Consider the following 20,045-nt stretch of genomic DNA (forward strand, 5'->3'; position numbering starts at 1 on the left):
TGAACTTCCCATGATTCGGGGCATTTACAAGGACAGGTGTTTAAAAAGGGCCCATAGGATCATTGGGGACCCGAGTCACCCCAACCACAATCTATTCCAGCTGCTATCATCCGGGAAATAGTACCTCAGCATAAAAGCCAGGACCAACAGGCTCTGGGACAACTTCTTCCACCAGAACATCAGACTGATTTGAGTGTAGTCTATATTACATTGACTGTTCTATTTATTATAAATTATTACGATTGCACATTTAGATGGAGACGTAACATAAAGATTTTTGCTCATTTATGTGAAGGATTTGTGAAATAAAGTAAGTTCAATTCACAGAAAGAAAGTACTCAATAAGTCTTTGTTTATTTGAGTAGTATTACAAGGGAAACATCATCCTAAAAGCCAGTGAGAACAGATGAATATCATTGCAATTTTTCTGAGATGGTGATCTTAGATTTGTAGAGATTTCGGAATCTTTTCAGACGAGCTTAGTTGCAATTGCTGTCCAGCAATCAAATCTAAATGCTGTGCTGATTTAAATGAAGTACTGAGTAATTAGTACACAAGTTGAAGACATTTTCTGTCTGTGAAGCTTCTTTTTTCTAAGAATAGGAACAGTAATAATCCATTACTGTTTTAAGTCTATTTCACTGGCTAATTAGATCATGACTGAATGATCATTTATCAACAGAGGAGTTAATGAAACCCAGGGATGAGTGAACAGGCATAGATTATTTTCCTCTGAAGAGCAGAAGATCAAAAGATCTCTTTGAAAATACACAGCCATTAGACAATGTGGACATGGGGAAATAGGTCCCAATTAAATATACAATATAATACAGAAAACAAAAGATCCATTTCCGTGTAAAAAAAAATTTTTAAAAATCATAAACCTGATCTTGCCCATCCCAGTCATGGCCAATCTGAACATTGGCTTATTTTCTTTTCCGACTTGACTTAACCCAGTCATAACCTTAAATATAATACAGTAGATTCTGGTTAGTTGGGCTATTGGCTAATCAGGGGAAGCCACATATTCGGGAATACCTGGGGGTGAAAATGAAATGATTTCACTACTTCAAAAAAGGAACCTCGATGAAATTGAAGGTATTGATATAATCTTGAATGTTAAAATAAAGTCTTGGAGGATGCAATAGTTGAAAACACTGTCTGTACTGATTTTGTTATACTTGGCAAATATTGATTTTAAAAAAAAGTGGATAACATGCAAATCATGAAAAATCTATTTGATCTGGCTGAAATACTGAACCAATCCTGAACAACCTAAGCACTGACACATTATTGCTCTGTACACTTAACACAACCCAATCCTTTTTGGTTTGGTTAAGTAGCCAGTGTCTGCAAGGGAGCACAAATAGAGGGGAAAATGAATTTTGAGTGAAGATGCATTTATATAAAGTGGTGAAAGCTCACTGACACTTTGAATGCTTGAGGTGGTTGATGTTGATGCATTAGAACTGACTGCACACTCATGTAAGAATGGAAATGGTATGAAAGCTGTAACAGTGAGGGGTATTTGGAGTGCGAAGACACTTCAGTGCAGTATAAAAATTAACACAGACCATTTGGATCATGTGTTTATTTCTGAACATTAGTTATTAGGGAAATTGTAGCTGGTGCTTTTTTTTAATGAGTATGTTGGAGTCAGTAAACCAGGAGGATCTGACTATGCAGCAGTGGAAAACACCCGTTTATCAAGCCAAGGGGAATATCAAGCTGATGAAATAGTTTTGAGGAAATTCTTTTACATGACATGTATGCTAAAATTGAAGTGTTTAAAATGCAGATTCTCACTTCTTTGAGAGAAAGTAATGAATGCTCTTGGGTCTATATAGAATGTGTTTATCAAACTGGTTGTTTACAATTTATGTTTGTTTTAGTTTTGTGAGTTTTAATGTTTATAACAAGCTATCTTCTGGTGTTTACTTTAACAGGTAAAGTTTAAGTGATTGTCAATTCCCATCACTGGCATAACATAATCCAGTAACTCATTTCTTCTAGCACTGAATTATTTTTGCAAGTGAATATACTTCAGGATCTACCTTGCAATGAACTTGGGTAGAATGTGTTGTGACCACTCTTCTGGACCTTTTCCTCAGATATTACAAAGATCAAATTGATTCTGCAGCAGAGACACACCCAGAGGAGCAGGAGCATGATCTTCTCCAGGAATTTCAGCGGGTTAGCATATCAGGAGAAGAGAAGTGCGGGGTATGACAACATTTCATGTTCATTTTACTGACAAAATGGAGTGGGATTAGCTTCTTTGATCTTTCATTCTGTAAAGCGACATGTTTGCTTTAAAAACTTCAGTAAACTTTTTTTATGAAATCTGATTCTTCCCCCTGAACTAGTCACATTATTGACATTTCTTTATATTTGCTTTAATCAAAGAATTTGTATATCCTATTTTTTTTAAGTTTTCCATTAACAAAGGAAAGCTGAGTTACTTTACCTCCCCTCCATCCTCATTTTTCTCTCCTCAGGGAGAAGAAGCTAAAAGTATAGTTTTGATGCTTCAGTGCGCTGGACTATTCCACTGCTTTATCTGTATAATGGATGTCATTTCAGAAATGCTTTTCATTGACGTTCTTGCTGTATTAATTTCAGCTGCTGATTATTTATATGTAGGCGACCTATTATTAATCATGTTTGAATATTTGAAGTGGTTTATAATAATCACACTTCACCTTGCAGTTGAGCCATTGTATGAATTGTCACATTAGGTAGTCAGTATAGTTGGGAATGTTAGGAGGAGGTGGGATTAAAATAATGACTGCCACATGGAGAAGTATCTTCACCATTGTAATCATCTGAATCAAATCTAAAATAAAATTGTCTTTGAATATCAGGAAATATCATGTGAACAATGAAATTCAGTACCTTGATGTTTTCAATGTTGCAGCTTTTTATTAATAGGATACTGTGAGGCTTGAAAAGCTTATTTTGAGTCTCACCACTTTTAGGTGTTTCTCTCGATATTTTGATCTTTTTCACTACAAGTCAAGAAACCATTAATTTAATATATTCTATTGGGAGCTTCACTCACAAATAAGTAATTGTGGTTTCTAAATTTATTGTTCTTTACCACAGGTCCCCTTCACGGATCTTCTAGATGCTGCTAAGTGTGTTGTCAAAAGTCTTTTTATCCGAGAAAAGTACATGGCTTTATCCTTACAGGGCTTTTTTAAGACAACTAAAAGGTTCCTAGAGCAGCTGGGAGACGGGCAATGTCACATAAATTTGTATGATGAAATGCCAGAAGCACCCATTTCACCAGGTGAGGTCAGACAAAACAAAGTCATTAACTGTGTAGCTCATTTGGAAAAATCAAGTGACAAGTTGTATTGCTGTCAGCAGTCTATTAAAAGTAACCTGTGTGTATTATTGGACATGAAAATAACTATTTTGTATATGTAAGAGGACCCTGCACATGGTGTATAATTGGAATACAAATCAAATGTGTTTATTTCAAGAAATACTGTTGTTCATTGGTCAAATCAAAAGGCGTCAATAGAATTCGAAAGCACTCATTTTAATCTATACAGTGATAAATAGTTCCATATTCCTTTAATACAAAAAAATCTCATGTGTTCACTTGCTAAAATGAATTGAATCAATTTCCATCTGTAATCCACATATCTTTTGCTTCTTTTGCAAGTGAAAGCAGTGACACATGTTAATACTGTTAGAATATGCAAGTGATTTTTAACTTCTGGATTCAACTTACAGAAAGGAGTTTTTGTAAGTTGAATAAATGATTAAACATGGGTGTTTTCTACAGGGCCCATACCACTTGCAACTTGAAAGGCAGTTTAATCAAAATGTGACATGTTTAATATGTAATTAGTTTCATTGGTGATAAGATTCCATTGGATGTGTCTGTGAATGATACTTCCAAAACGTGTCAGTTATTTGACTTTTTCATTTTGCCATTTGATACCAGGAAAAATTCCTGCTTGTGAATTGGAGATGCAACGTCATGATAATTAGTAACCAGCAAAATCCTCTCTATGATTCATTAGTTATGCAATTATTCCCATTCACCAACTGCACCATTAAAATGCCATTAGATCAAATTCAGTTTTATTTATCACAAGCACATTGAAACATCGAGTAAAATATGTCATTTGTGTGAGTATCCAATACACCTAAGGATCTGCTGGGGGTCACATGATAACTTTCTTAATAATGTACAGGGTAACATTGTACCAAGTTAAAAACTGAGAACTTGCTTTTCGATTTATTTGCCTTGCAGAGTCGTCTATCCACTCACCATTTTCTGAGGAGCATCCCTACAATAATTGTGACCCAAACTTAATGCCAGAAGATATAGGATTTGGCTGCAAAATGATTGATGGGGTCACCCATGTATATTCCAAACCAAATATAATGGACAAGTAATTACAACTTTTGAAATTATTTTTTAAAATATGTGTGTGTGTGGTATAGTTGCATGTATTTTCATTCCTATAAAATACTGATTTGTGAGGTAGTTTATAGCAGGCTGTTTTATCATTTTACCTAATATTGATGTACACAGATGTTGTCATGCTGTATTTCTTTACAGCTATCCTTCAGGATTGTGATAATACTGGCAAGGCTGCCATGTACTGTACATTTACTGTTAGTGATATGAGACCGCTCCAATGTCATATTCAAGTTTGCTGATGATACCTATGTCATAGGCTGAATCAGAGGTAACAAATCAAAGGAGGGAAATTGAAATTCTGGCTGAGTGGTGCCAGAACAATAACCTCTCACTCAGTGTCCAATGAGCAAGACCAATGAGCAGTTTTTGACTTCAGATGAAGTAAATCAGAGGTCCATGAGCTAGACTTCATTGAAGAGAGGAAAAATTGTGGAGTCAGCAACTTAAAATTCCTACGTGTTATTTCAAAGGATCTGTCCTGAGCCCAGTTCATAAGTGCAATTACAAAGAAAGCATGACTCTACTTCCTAGGAATTTGTGAAGATTTGGTATGACATCTGAACTTTGACAAACTTCTCTGTATGTGTCATGGAGAATATATTGACTTGCTGCATCACAGCCTGGTGTGGAAACACCAATGCCCTTGAATGGACAATCCTACAAAAAGTAATGGATATGACCCAATCCTTCATGGGTAAAGCCCTCCCCACCATTGAGCACATCTACACGGAGCGTTATCACAGGAAAGCTGAATCCATCATTAGATGCCAGTGTACTAGAACAGTTTGATCAATGGTACAGCTAGTTCTACACTGCAGATCTTTAGTACTACGTCTATGATGCTGACTGGTCCAACAGACTCAGCTATGTCCAGTGTTCTCAGCTGTTTTATATTGTGTTGCACATTTTGAGTTGGTTTTTGTGGTGCCAGCGATCTTAAAAGAAGGCAGAGATGGATTATTATCCACTCTACACATCTGCTTGAATATTGTTGCAAATGCCTCAGCCATTTCTTTGGAATTCACCTGCTGAGCATTCATTGAGTGTGGGGATGTTCATCAGAATCAGGTTTATTATCACTGGCATGTAACGTAAAATTAGTTAACTTAGCAGCAGTTCAATGCAATACATAACATAGAAGGAAGAAATAAGTAAGTAAATCTTACTCAGTATACTTTATACATTATACGTATATTGAATAGATTAAACATTGTGCAAAAAACAGAAATACTGTATATTTTTTTTAAAAAGTGATGTAGTGTCCAAGGGTTCAATGTCCATTTAGGAATTGGAGGGCAGAGGCGAAGAAGCTGTTCCTGAATCGCTGAGTGTGTACCTTCAGGTTTCTGTACCTCCTACCTGATGGTAACAGTGAGAAAAGTACATGCCCTGGGTGCTGGAGGTCCTTAATAACTGATAATAATGGACGCTGCCTTTCTGAGACACCGCGCCTTGAAGATGTTCTGGGTACTTTGTAGGCTGGTACCCAAGATGGAGCTGACTGATTTTACAACCCTCTGCAGCTTCTTTCAGTCCTGTGCGGTAGCCCCTCCATACCAGACAGTGATGCAGCCTGTCAGAATGCTCTCAATGGTACATCTATAGAAGTTTTTAAGTGTATTTGTTGACATACCAAATCTCTTCTAACTCCTAATAATGTATAACGGCTGTCTTGCTTTTTTTTTATAAAACATCAGTATGTTGGGACTAGGTTAGATCCTCAGAGATCTTGACACCCAGGAACTTGAAACTGCTCACTCTCTCCACTTCTGATCCCTCTGAGGACTGGTATGTGTTCCATCATCTTACCCTTCTGGAAGTCAGCTCTTTCATCTTACTGATGGAGCATTCCCACTCTTTTGCTCCCCCCCCCACCCACCATTTAATCATCCAAAATCTTTTCACTCAGCACACATTATCTTCCACCACCCTATATCCTTAGGTAAGTTTGGTATCCAAAATTGTATCTCAAATATAATAAATGGTAGAGCATCTATGTCCTATTGGGGTAAGGAATTTCAATCCATTCAATCAAGTCCCACAGAATTACATTCCAAAGAGTCAGGAAATTGTTCTTCATTTCTATTTCTGTTATTCTGAGAAATGTTCCCTACTACCTGGCATAACCATAATGTTCCTATATTTCAGGGAGATAGCCTCCCATTCTTACAAACTGCAGGTAATATAGGCTTTGTCTATTCAGTCTTTCACCTATAGCATGATTTCAAATGCCCTAGTTACTCTCACCTACTTAATCTCAGGAATTAGTCCAATTCATTCCCTTTAAGGCCGGTATATTGTCTCATTGGGCAAAGCAATCCATAAACCAACAGTGCTGTAGGTGTGTTCTTCATGACCTTTACAATTGTAGGAAGATTGCTTAGCTCTTTGCTTTCATTTGTGGTAGAATAGGGATTGAAAGAATACTGTATTTGTTATAGTCAGCAGGAGAGCTAGGGGTCTTGAATACACCTTCCCTTTCATCCAGCATTCCTCAAAATTGCATCACAATCTGTAAGAGAGCAGGAAGCTGAACTGCTGGGTCAGTGTATGGTTTAGCAGTTTTAAACTAGATCGGTTGATGCATGATATGGTAATTTAAAACTAGGTCCTCAAACTATTGTCAATGTTTTGGAAAAAATACTGAGGATATTTACTATAAAATAAGTGAGCCTGGAGTCTGAATTTCAATCTGGTTTGTTTAGGTCTACAGAAGTGGATCTGCCTTGTCCAAATCTTCAGGAGTTCACTGCTGACATGAATGTTTTAATGGCATTAATAATCAATGGACCAGTGTAAGTAATGATTCAAAACACATTTGTCTCATTTTGCTTTTTATTCCTACTAGGCAATACAAATTTAGCTTCTGGCTGATGTCAATATTGTGTATTGTGTAAAGCAGATGGAACTGGCATCTAAATTGATATCCAACACTTGTATAAGTACAGATAAAATAATCGAATGATTCACTATGGAAAAAGGGCTTTGGCTCATCATGTCAGCTCTTGGTAAGGCTACCCAAATTGTTCCACTCCCTTGTTGTTCACACATAGCCTAGGGGAAAATTCAACAGATACGAAAAAGAATAAATCTACATTTAAAATTATAGTTTTCTCTTGTTCTGTCAGAATGTGGTAATTGCAATTTTTGTGTACTGAAATTAGATCTAAATTTTAGCACCATTATTTCTAATGCATAACTTTAATGACATTTAGCTTATTGTTACAGAACATGTTGCTGATTGTGTGGTCAGCTAACCAAGCTCTATCTCAACAGGAAATCCTTCTGCTATCGCCGGCTGCAGTACCTGAGCTCTAAGTTCCAAATGCATGTCTTGTTGAATGAAATGAAAGAGCTGGCTGCACAGAAGAAAGTACCTCACAGGGATTTTTACAATATTCGCAAAGTAAGAATACGAGAGCTTAATTTTCACTCGCTCATCTTGCTATCTTTCTTATTCACTCACCCATTGTATTGTAAATTCCATCCTAGGTAATATAACCACAGAATTTCAGCCCCAAAGATGTATCTTGTCAATACTGTATTTAGCATGGAGGAAATGATCCACAGGTAATATTGTGGCAAGGCTGGTTCACAGTAGTTGTCATACTATGGGTATAGTTAACTAGCAGGCTACTTCTATGCAGAGAGGTAAAAGACAAGTAAAAATACTTATTTTTAAATATAGCAGATGTAGTATGCAATGATTTCTTGAGAGGACATTTCATCAGAGATGCCATGCCTAATTAGCCCAGTGCAAGCTGAGTAAATTCACTGCAACTTTAAACAAATAACTTGTCTCATTATAACCGACCTTAACATTTAGTTTTTGCTTAATTCATAGCTCTTTTGTTCAAATATTCTAAATTCAATCTTTAGTCTTAATTTCCCAATATGATAGTGAAAATGCTAATTCAAAACATGAATACCTCAGATTCTGTGCAAAAGTTAGTTAAAATATTAATGGAGAATATTAGAAAGAAATAATTAAAAACGTACTATTTCATTTAAGCATTCATAAGTGTGAACTCTATGGAGTGTGGAGAAGAATGCTTGTTAATGTGATGGTAGTGTAGCAGTTAGCGTGATCCATTATAGCTTGGGTTGTCAGAGTTTTGGATTCAATTCTGATGTCATTCTGTAAGGAATCTGTACATCTTCCCTGTGGAATGTGTGGGCTTTCTCTGGGTGCTCCAGTTTCCTCCCATGGACCAAGGCTTACCTGTTGGTTGGTTAATTGGGACAATTTACAATGACCATGATTGGGCTAGGATTGAGTCGGGGTTTGATGGGGCAGTGTGGCTCGAAGGGCCTAATCAATGCTGTATCTCTAAATAAATAAATTTTTAAAAAAACTGCAATCTGGACATATGAAGTACAGAGAGGAGCAGCCGGCTACACTCAGCAGGTCTGTCAACATCTGGGAAGATAATCAGAGTTAGTATTTCAGGTTAATGATTATGTCAGAACTGGAAAGTGAAGAAATGTTAGATTTAATTTGCAGACAAGGTAGAAGGAGGAGGATAGTATAGGACAAAGGTAATATCAGTGATTTGGTTGAGACCAGAGTTGGGCATTGTCCTTAAGGCACTGGCCAGTCCTAATCTCATTTGACTGTGGATATTCTCATTGTCCCATCCAACTATCCTCCCACCATCTTTGCAGCATATACCTGCTTGCTTTTCTCTTTCTCATAGGGTTTTTTTTATTGCTTTTCTTCCCAAAGATGCTGTCTGACATGTTGAGTTTATGTAGTATATCTGTATTAATCATGTGAAATCTTTGAGTCAAATGTGTGGATTGCAGAATGAAAAAGCTTTTACCATTTTTTCTGTTTTTACATACCTAATCCAATGATCTCAGCAAAAAGGGCGGTATGGTAGCATAGTAGTTAGCACAACGCTTCACAGTACTGGCAACCCAGGTTCATTGTAAACCTCTCCATCACTGCATGGTTTCCCTCTGGGTGCTCTAGTTACCTGCCACTGTCCAAAGATGTTAACTGGTCATTCAAAATTGTCCCCTGATTAGGTTAGGATTGAATCTGGGGTTGCTGGGTAGTGCCATAAGGGACGAGTCCATGCTGCATCTCAATAAATAAATACAAACATGAACATTCTTTAAGAGATTAAACTGTAGGTTTCTGATACCCAGTGCAAATCACTGAGCATGCAATATTCACTCCTCAGTCATTAGTGCAATGCAGTATACTGTATTCTATTCAGTAATTGTAGGTATTCGGGTATTGCAGATAAAATTAACATATAACTGACTCCTTATTTTAAATGGTTTCATGATCTCATGAGGATTTCTGTCTGTTTGTTTTAAATGAACAGGTTGATACGCACATTCATGCGTCATCTTGCATGAACCAGAAACATCTACTCCGCTTTATCAAGCGTACGATGAAGAAGAACCCAGACGAGATTATTCACATGGAAAATGGAAAAGGGCAGACTCTGAGGGATGTCTTTGAGAGCATGAACCTCACAGCCTATGATCTCAGTGTGGACACGCTAGATATGCATGCGGTATGCAAAAAGTGCAGTTTACACCTGGCACCGTAATCTGCATTAACTGCTTTTGGCCAGAAAAGAACATCTTCGCAGTATTTCTGTAATATGTCTAAATGGGCTTTAAGCAGCAATGCTATCTCCGAATGAGTTCTGTCATTAAATTCAGTCATTAAAATGGAAAATGGTGAGGCTGCTAGGACTCACGGACACTGGAAAAATAGTCAATGACATTGGATCAGAACCAGTGAAAGTATGAGGCAAGCAGGTTTTCAGTTGCAGAGTAAGTGGTAGGGGCAGATAGAACAAAGAGAAGATCTGTGATAGAGACTGAGAGATTTAAGTTGATGAAAAGACATTGAACATCGGAGAAAATGATACTATATGGAGTTGGAATCTAGATCAGCCACTATGGATTGAAATTATGATACAGGATAGTAAAGCTGGTATGTTGTGTGACAGTGGTATGTTACCTTCTCCCATAGATGCTGTCTGGCCTGCTGAGTTCTGCCAGCATTTTGTGTTTTTATATGTTGTGTGACAACGTTGAGTTCAGAATCAAGTTTAATATCGCTGATCTATGTTGTGAAATTTGTCATTTTGCGGCAGCAGTACATAAAAGCGTGTACATTACAGTAAGAAATATATTAATCAAAAATTAATTAAGTAGCGCAAAAAGAGTGCAAAACAGTGAGGATATGTTCATGGGAAGAGGTTCATTGTCATTTTAGAAATCTGATAATGGAGAAGCTGTTCCTAAAATCCTGAGTATGTGTACAGCCTCCTTGACAGTCCTCATCTCATCATTCCTCTCGAGTTTCTTTATGATTATAATAGGGGCAAAAATATGTCATTGCAATTTAAAGTTACCAGTCAGTATTTTTAACACTAGAATAGACAAAGTGGAAGGCAGGATAGAAAAATAACAACTTGCAGAAGTAAGACAAATTAATGAAACATTGACATTTGTCCTAGAACAGAATAAAGCAGTGACCTCATGTAGAAATTATTTATTTATCCATAGCAAGCACAGAAACAAGCATTTCAGCTGAACACGTCCAGGCTAATGAAGATGTCTGTCTGTTCTAATCGCTTTTGCCTGTGTTTGGTTACTATCTCTCTGAGTCAGGGGTTCTTAATCTGGGGTCCATGGCATAAAAAAAGGTTGGAAACCCCTGCTCTAAACCATTCCTATCCAATTACTGTATCTTATCAAAATATATTTTAAACATTGTAACTCTATCTGTCTCTAGCACTTCCTTGTTTCATATAACCAACATGCTCTGAAAAATCTGCTCCTTGGGTTCCTCTTTAAATCATTCACTTCTCATGTTAAACCTATTCCTTTTTTGTTTTAGACTCCCCTATCCTGGAAAAAAGACTGTGAGTATCAACCCTCTCTGCTTCCCATGATTTTATAAGTTCACAACTTGGTCTCCTTGGCTCCAGAAAAAGAATCCAAGCTTATTCAAACTGTTTTAGTTCAAGCCTTCCAGTCCATATAACATTCCTGTGAATCTTTTCTGTATCATCCCTTGCTTGATGACAGGCTCTCCATAGTGTGGCAACCAAAACTGCAACAATACTTGAAATGTAACTTAAACAAGTTAGTACTCTGTAACATGACATCCCAATGTCATATATTGACCCCTTTTCTTGTATCTTTCTGATTAAACATTTATCAAGCTCAGATTCAAGATCGTTAATTCCCATTTATGGAAGTGTGTTGCAAACTCTTAATGTGGTCTGCTTGTTGAAAATGTTTCTTTGTTCTGAATAGTCTGGCTTTGGGTTTTGTTCCAGATCCCAGCATCTAGTCTTTTCTACCTAGTTTAAATAGTCTGTCCACTTTCTGCCTGGTAATCTATAGTAATAGAATTAAATAGTTAGGCACCAAGTACAATCCTTTCCTTATTGTGGTTGCTTTTCTCAGGATTCCACCAGTGCTGCTTTCAAATTATTGGAACCATTGGTTTGATGTCTACATACAGTGGCCACTTTTATTAGGTACCTGCTGTACACAATAAAGCAGCCACTGAGTGTATGTTCATGGTCTTCTGCTGCTGTAGCGCATCAACTTGAAAGTTCGATGTGTTGGGTATTCAGAGATGCTCTTCTGCCACCACTGTGTATTTATCTGAGTTACTGCCGCCTTCGTATCAGCTGAACCAGCCTGGCCATTCTCTTCTCGCCTCTCTTATTAACGAGGCATTTTCGTCTACAGGACTGCCACTCACTGGGTGTTTTTTGTGTTTCACACCATTCTTTGGAAACTCTAGAGCACGGATTCCCAACCTTTTTATGCTGTGGACATTACCGTTTAGCAAGGGATCCATGGATCACAGGCTGGGAACCCTACTCTAGAGACAGTTGTGTGTGAAAATCCCAGGGGATCAGTATTTTCTGAGATACTCAAACCACCCCACGTGGCATTTACAATCAATCCTTGGTCAAAGTTATTTAAATCACATTTCTTCTCCCTTTTGATGTTTGGTCTGAACATCTGAACTTCTTGAGCATGTCTGTATGCTTTTATGCTTCGATTAGATATTTGAATTAACAAGCAGCTATCCAGGTGTACCTTGCATAGTGGCCATTGAGTGTATGTGTAAGGATTTAGGTATTCACTTGAAGTCACAATGTACATTTTGTAAATTTTGAATGCAATGAATATTCCATCTTCTACATTTTTGTTTCCTCTTAAAAACAATGTAACTACTATAAAAGGCAAGAGTTTGTATAACCCCAGCCATTTTAATATTGTGATGAGTAGTGGTAGCTGAGTCTTTCCTATTGTTTAAGAATGAGGTAAATAGATTTGTGATATGCAAGGAGATGAAAGGTTACAGGTGCTAGGTAAAGCTGAGTTTGCAGTCAGATCAGCCACGATTTTGAAGCATGCTTGAGATGCAGCTGAGGTGAAGTTAAGAGTTGTCAAATTACAAACCAGTAATTGAATCAGTTGTTCAAATTTAACTTGCTAACTGATCCCAGTAAATGAGAAATTAGCACCTTAACTGTAATCAAAATTAGCAATAAAACTCTTTCCTCTGGGTCAGAAGGTACCGACAGGTTCAGGTTTCACTTTACAATTTGAGCACAAGTTGGCAGTTCAGTTTAGAAGTAAATAAATGGTAAATCTATTAAATCCCTTGAGATGGTAGGTAGAAGCAGTTGGTGTTGATTAAGACAAGGCAAAATTAGATTTATTTTCAGAAATAATGGTCTGGAATTTTCTTTTAAAAGTAAGCATTAATAAAATGTGCTGTTAATTACAAGAAAATTATATATTGGTGAGAAGCAATTGTGCAGTTAATTAGGGATTCTCGTGACTGTTTGCCTGAAAACCCCAGGAGATCAGCAGTTTCTGAGATACTCAACTACCCCATCTGCCACCAATGATCATTCCACGGTCAAAGTCACTTAGGTCACATTTCTTCCCCATTCTGATGTTTGGGCTAAATAACAACAGAACCCGTTGAGCATGCCTGCATGCTTTTGTACATTGAGTTGCTGCCACACAATTGGTTGATTAGATATTTGCATTAACGAGCAGGTGTACAGGTATACCTAATAAAGTGACTGCTGAGTGTATATTAACAAATTAAACTTAAATTAGCAATCCTTGTATCTGATGTGAACTTTTTCCAAGGTCTGTGTTGGGGGAGCTAATATTGAACACAATTCTCCATTTACTTCCATGTTTTTTGAACTTTGGTATGCCCAAATCTGAAACTATCTTCATTTGATACTTTCTGTGCTGGTTGGCAGTTGAAACTGGGAGTTTCCTCCCATTTTCAGTTCTCTTAAGCCTAAACTAGTGAGTGTTTAACTTCTGTCCCAGTGACATTAACCTTCTTCCATGGACCTTTACGTTTCTTGCCTGTGTCTCTTTGCATTGTGTCCCTTTCCCTTTACCCACTAAGCCTTTAATTCTGATCTTTATGTATAAGTAGCATAAAGTTAATTCCCCTTCTAGATTATAAATGGCATGCTTTTCTTTAAATTCTGGCAGGATATGGATTCCCTGTGAAAAGAGAAGGAGTCTCAAGCCTCAGTACTATGAATAGTAAGTACTCACCCCCTAGATGTGTTCCTGGTAATATTTTGTTAACCAACATATTTTAAATTTATCTAATTTGATTGGCTTTTCCAATGATCAAATTTGAAGTTGGAGGTGGGGAAGATTGGGATGGATTATAGACCATCTACAATGAATCTGAGGACAGATTGTTCATGAGCAATTAATAGGTGACCTGCTATTAAGCAGAACTCTTTTGGCTCACAAATCATGGAGCATCATTGTAAAAACTCAGATAACACCGAATTAATGGGTTCGTTATTCACAGAAAAAAGCCTGTCACATCTGAGAGTAACTTAGCATTCATAGTATTGATCTCCTTCAAACATTGTGTTCAGAGTAACTCTTAAGATATACAGTTCATGATCTGGTTCATTAAAATCAGTGCAATGGATTTCAGAGGCAGACACCATGCACTTAAACTGCTAAATTAGTGTCATGGATTAGGATTATAATTGTTGGCAAGAAATTCCAATATTACGACCAAATTTGTATTGGTTTGTGCTCTCATAAAGGATCTTAGCTATTTTGGGATTACTAGCAGTTATCTCCTTTTCTATCATATTTATTTAGTGATTTAATTTTAGAAAATTTTCTTTTCATGAGGTATATTTAGCACCAAGGAATGGATTATGAACCTGAGGATATTAAGTTGATCATTTTGACAGAAATTTACTAAGTGTTTTATTTATAGCACAGATAGCTCAAATAAATGACTTTAATCTGTGATAAATGATGATTCATCTTTGGCTGACCTCTAGTTATTCTAGAAAGTGATATTTGCTTTATATTTAATATCACTTTTTGTTAATAGTGATCTATGGAGAGTAAAGGAAAAGCTTTAACTTATTTGTACCTTTCTCTCTTTCTGTTTAGTACATTGTTCAAGTTACCCTTGAACTGAACAAATACTCGAGCTTTCTTTCTTATGATCTTCATTTGGTTCTGCTCCGCTGTTTCTTGGAATAATTATGAGGGGCTGTTTTACTGAAGGTTGTTCTTGATTAGTCTTTGCTTGCAGCATAACCAGTTTGCAATTAAAATCCTAAGCCCATTTTAGTGGTAGCACGAGCTGATTTAAGAGACTGCTAGACAGGTATATGGAAGAATTTAAGGTGGGGGGTTATATGGGAGGCAGGGTTTGAGGGCCAGCACAACATTGTGGGCTGAAGGACCTGTAATGTGCTGTACTATTCTATGTTCTATTAATGATGGGTAGAATATCTATGTTAGCCACCTTGTTAATTTACAACAGGAAAGGTATCATAGCCTCGGTGTGTTCAAGAGCTACTAATTAGGCCATTAGTAGATTAATGAAAATGAAATAAGCTATAGAACCAGAACTAGGCTATTTGACCCATTAAGTCTCCTCTGCCATTCCAACATGGCTGACCCATTCTCCTGCCTTCTCAACCCCATTCTCCTGTCTTCTCCCTGTAACCTTTGATGCCCTGATCAATCAAAAGCCTTTCAACCTCCACTTTAAATACACTCAGTGACTTGACCTCCACAGCTCCCTGTGGCAATAAATACCCTCTGGCTAAAGCAATTCCTTCTCATATGTGTCCTAAATAGACATTCTGAGAATGTGCCCTCTGGTCCTAGACTCCCCCAGGATTGGAAACAAACTTTCCACATCCATTCTATCTAGGCCTTTCAATATTTGATAGGTTTCAATGAAATCCCTCCTCATTCTTATAAAATCCAGCAAGTACAGGCACAGAGCCATCGAACGCTCCTTTTATGTTAACCCTTTCATTCCCAGAATTATTCTCGTGACCTTCCTCTGGACCAGCAAATCTTTTCATAGCTAAGGCCTCAATACTAAACACCAAGTGCAATCTGATTTATGCCCTTTAAAGCCTCAGCATTACACCCTTGAAGTTTTATTCTCATCCTCTCAATATAAATGCTAACATTAAATTTGCCTTCCATACCACTGACTCAATCTCCAAGCTAACCTTTAGAGAACCCTGCACAAGGACTCCCAAGTCCCTTTGTACCTCTGATTTTTGATTTTTCTCCCCATTTAGAAAATAGTCTATGCCTTTATTCCTTCTACCAAAGTGCATATGACTGTACAATTTCCTACACTATACAGGTAACTCCCGCTTTACGAAAGTTCGCTTTATGCCACTTTGCTTTTAGAAAGACCTACATTAGTACCTGCTTTCGCTAACCCAAAGAAATCCAAAGGGGCTTTTTGCTTTTACAGAAAAAGTTGCCTGCTTTAAACTTGTGTTTACCCCGAGAAAGACTACCATGACCGTGAAGCCTTGCGCGGGCAGGTGTGTGTACATATGTGTACGTGCCATTTTTTTTTTCTCTACAAATTGGTATTTGGCTAAATCCTGATTCTGGTAAGTGAAACTATACTGTACATACATTATTTCTACTTTATATAGGCTGTGTATTTATCATATCATTCCTGCTTTTACTATAAGTTAGTGTTATTTTAGGTTTTATGTGCTATTTGGTATGATTTGGTAGGCTATTTTTTGGGTCTGGGAATGCTTTGCAGGCTCTTTAGAACCATAGAACATTACAGCACAGAAACAGGCCTTTTGACCCTTCTTGGCTGTGCCGAACCATTTTTCTGCCTAGTCCCACTGACCTGCACCTGGACCATATCCCTCCAAACACCTCTCATCCATGTACCTGTCCCAAGTTTTTCTTAAATGTTAAAAGTGAGCCTGCATTTACCACTTCATCTGGCAGCTCATTCCACACTCCCACCACTCTCTGTGTGAAGAAGTCCCCCTAATGTTCCCTTTAAACTTTTCCCCCTTCACCCTTAACCCATGTCCTCTGGTTTTTTTCTCCCCTAGCCTCGGTGGAAAAAGCCTGATTGCATTCACTCTATTTATACCCATCATAATTTTATATACCTCTTTCAAATCTCCCCTCATCCTCTCCTCAGGTTGGGTGAAAAATTAGAACTAGAGATTATATGTTTCAAAGTTCAGAGTAAATTTACCATCAAAGTACCTATATGTTACCATATACCACCTAGAGATTAATTTTTCTTGCAGGAAAAAAGAAATTCAATAGAATTCATAAAAACTACATATAAACATTTATAAGATTGACAAACAACCAACGTTTATTTGGTAATCTGAGGGTGAACTGCAGCACTTGGAGGGTGATGTGAGTGTAGAACGAGCTGCCAACAGAAGTGGTGGATGTGGGCTCATTTGTAACTTTTAGAAGTTTGGATAGTTACATGGGAGGAGTATGAAGAGTTCTGGCCCAGGTAGGTAGATAGGACTTGGTGAAAAACCAGGATGGCATGGATTAGATGGACCAAAGGTCCTGCTTCTATGCTGAAGTGCTCTACTGCTACTCACTATCTATTTTTCCCCCAAGATAATCGAGCAGAGAGATTAAAGTTAGCTATGCCTGTTGTTCTTTACGTTGTTGATGCCATTCCAATTCATTTTGCATGAAATAGATGAGATTCTTCCATGATTGAAAGCTTATTTGTAACATTAACATTTGAATGCTTAAAAATATTGAAAATCAATTTAAGGGATAAGAATGTTTGGACTTGCTGCCAGAATGCATTTGGCTTTGAATGCTGTAATCTTACAGCAGGTCGCATTGTCTGGAAAATTTTCAGACTTTATTTTTAGATATGAATGTCCTGAAGGAAAGAGGAAATAATGATAAACCTGGATGAAACTGAGATGTAAAAATGCTTTTAAGAGATAGAGGTATCAGAAAATAAGGAAGTAAATGAGGTTAATGATACTGGATTCTAGAGTAATCTCTTGTGATGGAATGTAACATGGTAACTAAAAGATAGAACTAAAATTATGATTCGTTTATTTTTCTGACTTGACATTTTTGACAATAACTATAAATTACAATGAGAAATATAAAAATAAATAGTGGGGAAGATCAAAATAGTGAGATAGTGTTCAGGGAACATTCAGAAACATGGTGGAGGGGAAAAAGCTATTCCTAAAACATTGAATATGTGTCATCAAGCTCCTGTGCCATCCCCCTGATGGTAGTAATGAGAAGTTGTTAAAATCCAGGAAATTGATTAGCATTCAAGCAGTCTTGATAAATAAGAGTAGAATTGGACATTGTTAACTGTAATATAACCAGGCATTTTTTTGCAGAAAAGAAAGAATACCAGCTGTCAATGAAGCAAAGATCTTGCCTCTCAGTTTGGTAAGAGATTATGTGACAATATTATGCTAGATGGAAATCATGATTTTGGAGTAGAAGCAGTCCCCATGTTAAGTAAGAGTTCTTTTCCTCGAAGTTGTCAACAAGTTGATTTCTCTGTAGGTCAGAGATGTCATTTTATTAATAATAACCCATACTGTATCATTTGGCATAGCTTGCTATCATTGTCATTCACCTTAGCACTACCCATAATTAAAATATTGGAATATAGTCACATAAACAAGAGAACAAGATATACTAATGTAGTTACTGAACACCACAAAGCATCTGAGAGAGCATACAGGAGTGAGGTGTATCAGCTAGTTGAATGGTGTCACAGCAACAACCTTGCACTCAGTGTCAGTAAGGCCAAAGCACAGAAGGGTAAGACAAGGGAACACACACCAGACCTCAGAGGGACCAGAAGTGGAAAGAGTGAGTAATTTCATGTTCCTGGGTGTCAGTATTTCTGAGGATATAACCTGGACCCAACATATTGCTGCAGCAACAAAGAAGGAACCACAGTGGCTGTATTTCGTTTGGAGTTTGATGAGATTTTGTATGTCATCAAAAACACCAATTTCTACAGATGTACCGTGGAGAGCTGCATCACTGTTCTGTATTGGAGGGGCTACTGCACAGGATTGAAATAAGCTGCAGAGACTTGTAAACTTAGCTCCTTCTTGGGTACTAGCCTCCGCAGTACTCAGGATGTCTTTAAGGAGAGATGCCTTAAAAAGGCAGCATCCATTACCAAGGACCCCCATCACCCTCAGGTCATCCCTGCTCTCATTGCTACCATCAGGAAGGAGGCACTGGAGCCTGAAGGCGCACACTCAACAATTCAGGAGTAGCTTCTTTCCCTCTGCCATCCTATTTCTAAATGGACATTGAACCCCTCACTACTACTTTATTTCTATTTTCACATGGCTTATTTAATATATATATTTGTGCTTTCATATTATTATGTATTTCATTGTACTGTAGTTGCAAAGATAAATTTCATGACATATGCTGGAGATATTAAATATATTCTTGTGCTGTCTGTGAACTCTGTGCTTTTAGTATGTCTTTTGTGCCTGTTTTTGTCTTGCATTATATATTTTCTATGTAACTACGTTTTGGGTGGAGCAAAAGGTCTTCTCAGGTTTCTTGAATGCTAACTGGTGATTCACTCTACCCACTGTCTTCCCCCATCTTGTGTCTGAACCAAAACCATGGAATAATCAGCTTTCATTAAAAAAAAGTATAAATAATAGTTATTAAAAATTCCAGTTGAATTCAGATATTTTCTTATATACTTTTGCAGAAAAGTTGTATTTCATTGTTCTTTCTTCTCTTAAGCACTTTCCTGTGCCAAATTAGCAGGCACAGATTGTACGTTTTGTGGTTTTGTTTTCTGGCTCAGCTGAAATATCAGGCATCTGTCCTGTTCTTACAGCTCCCCCTAGCGGGTAATAAAAAAAGAACAATGGTTCCTCTTGTGCCAAGATGAGGCTACCCAGCGTGAAGAAGCAATGCCTTATACTTCATAGGTGGCCTCCAACCTGATGGCAAGAATATTGATTTCTCCTTCTTCTATTCTCTATTCTGACCTCTTTTCGCCTGCCTATCACCCCCCCACCACCTGCCCCACTGGGTTCCCTCCTCCTTCCCTTTCTCCTATGGTCCTCTCTCCTCTCCTGTCAGATACCTCCTCCTTTTAGCCCTTGGTCTTTTCCCACCTACCTGGTTTTAGCTATCACCTTCTAGCTAGCCTCCTTCTCCTCCCCACCTTTTCATTCTGGCATCTTTTCCCTTCATTTTCAGTCCTGAAGAAGGGTCTGAGCTT

The 20,045-nt window shown here is 37.5% G+C and overlaps 1 protein-coding gene across 4 annotated transcripts in view; it reads left to right on the plus strand.

Annotated features, from left to right (window-relative positions):
- The window catches only part of LOC132381023 (AMP deaminase 2-like), a 167,468-nt gene that overhangs the window by 119,242 nt on the left and 28,181 nt on the right, over positions 1 to 20,045 (plus strand). For all 4 annotated transcript variants that reach the window (XM_059950119.1, XM_059950116.1, XM_059950117.1 and 1 more), the window contains 6 exons: positions 2,112 to 2,223; positions 3,106 to 3,292; positions 4,271 to 4,412; positions 7,150 to 7,239; positions 7,721 to 7,850; positions 9,781 to 9,975. In XM_059950119.1, the coding sequence (XP_059806102.1) occupies positions 2,112 to 2,223; positions 3,106 to 3,292; positions 4,271 to 4,412; positions 7,150 to 7,239; positions 7,721 to 7,850; positions 9,781 to 9,975 (856 nt within the window). The remainder of the gene's footprint in view (positions 1 to 2,111; positions 2,224 to 3,105; positions 3,293 to 4,270; positions 4,413 to 7,149; positions 7,240 to 7,720; positions 7,851 to 9,780; positions 9,976 to 20,045) is intronic.

This window comes from Hypanus sabinus, chromosome 25 (genome assembly GCF_030144855.1).
Source record: "Hypanus sabinus isolate sHypSab1 chromosome 25, sHypSab1.hap1, whole genome shotgun sequence".
In the NCBI taxonomy this organism is placed as follows: Eukaryota; Metazoa; Chordata; class Chondrichthyes; order Myliobatiformes; family Dasyatidae; genus Hypanus; species Hypanus sabinus.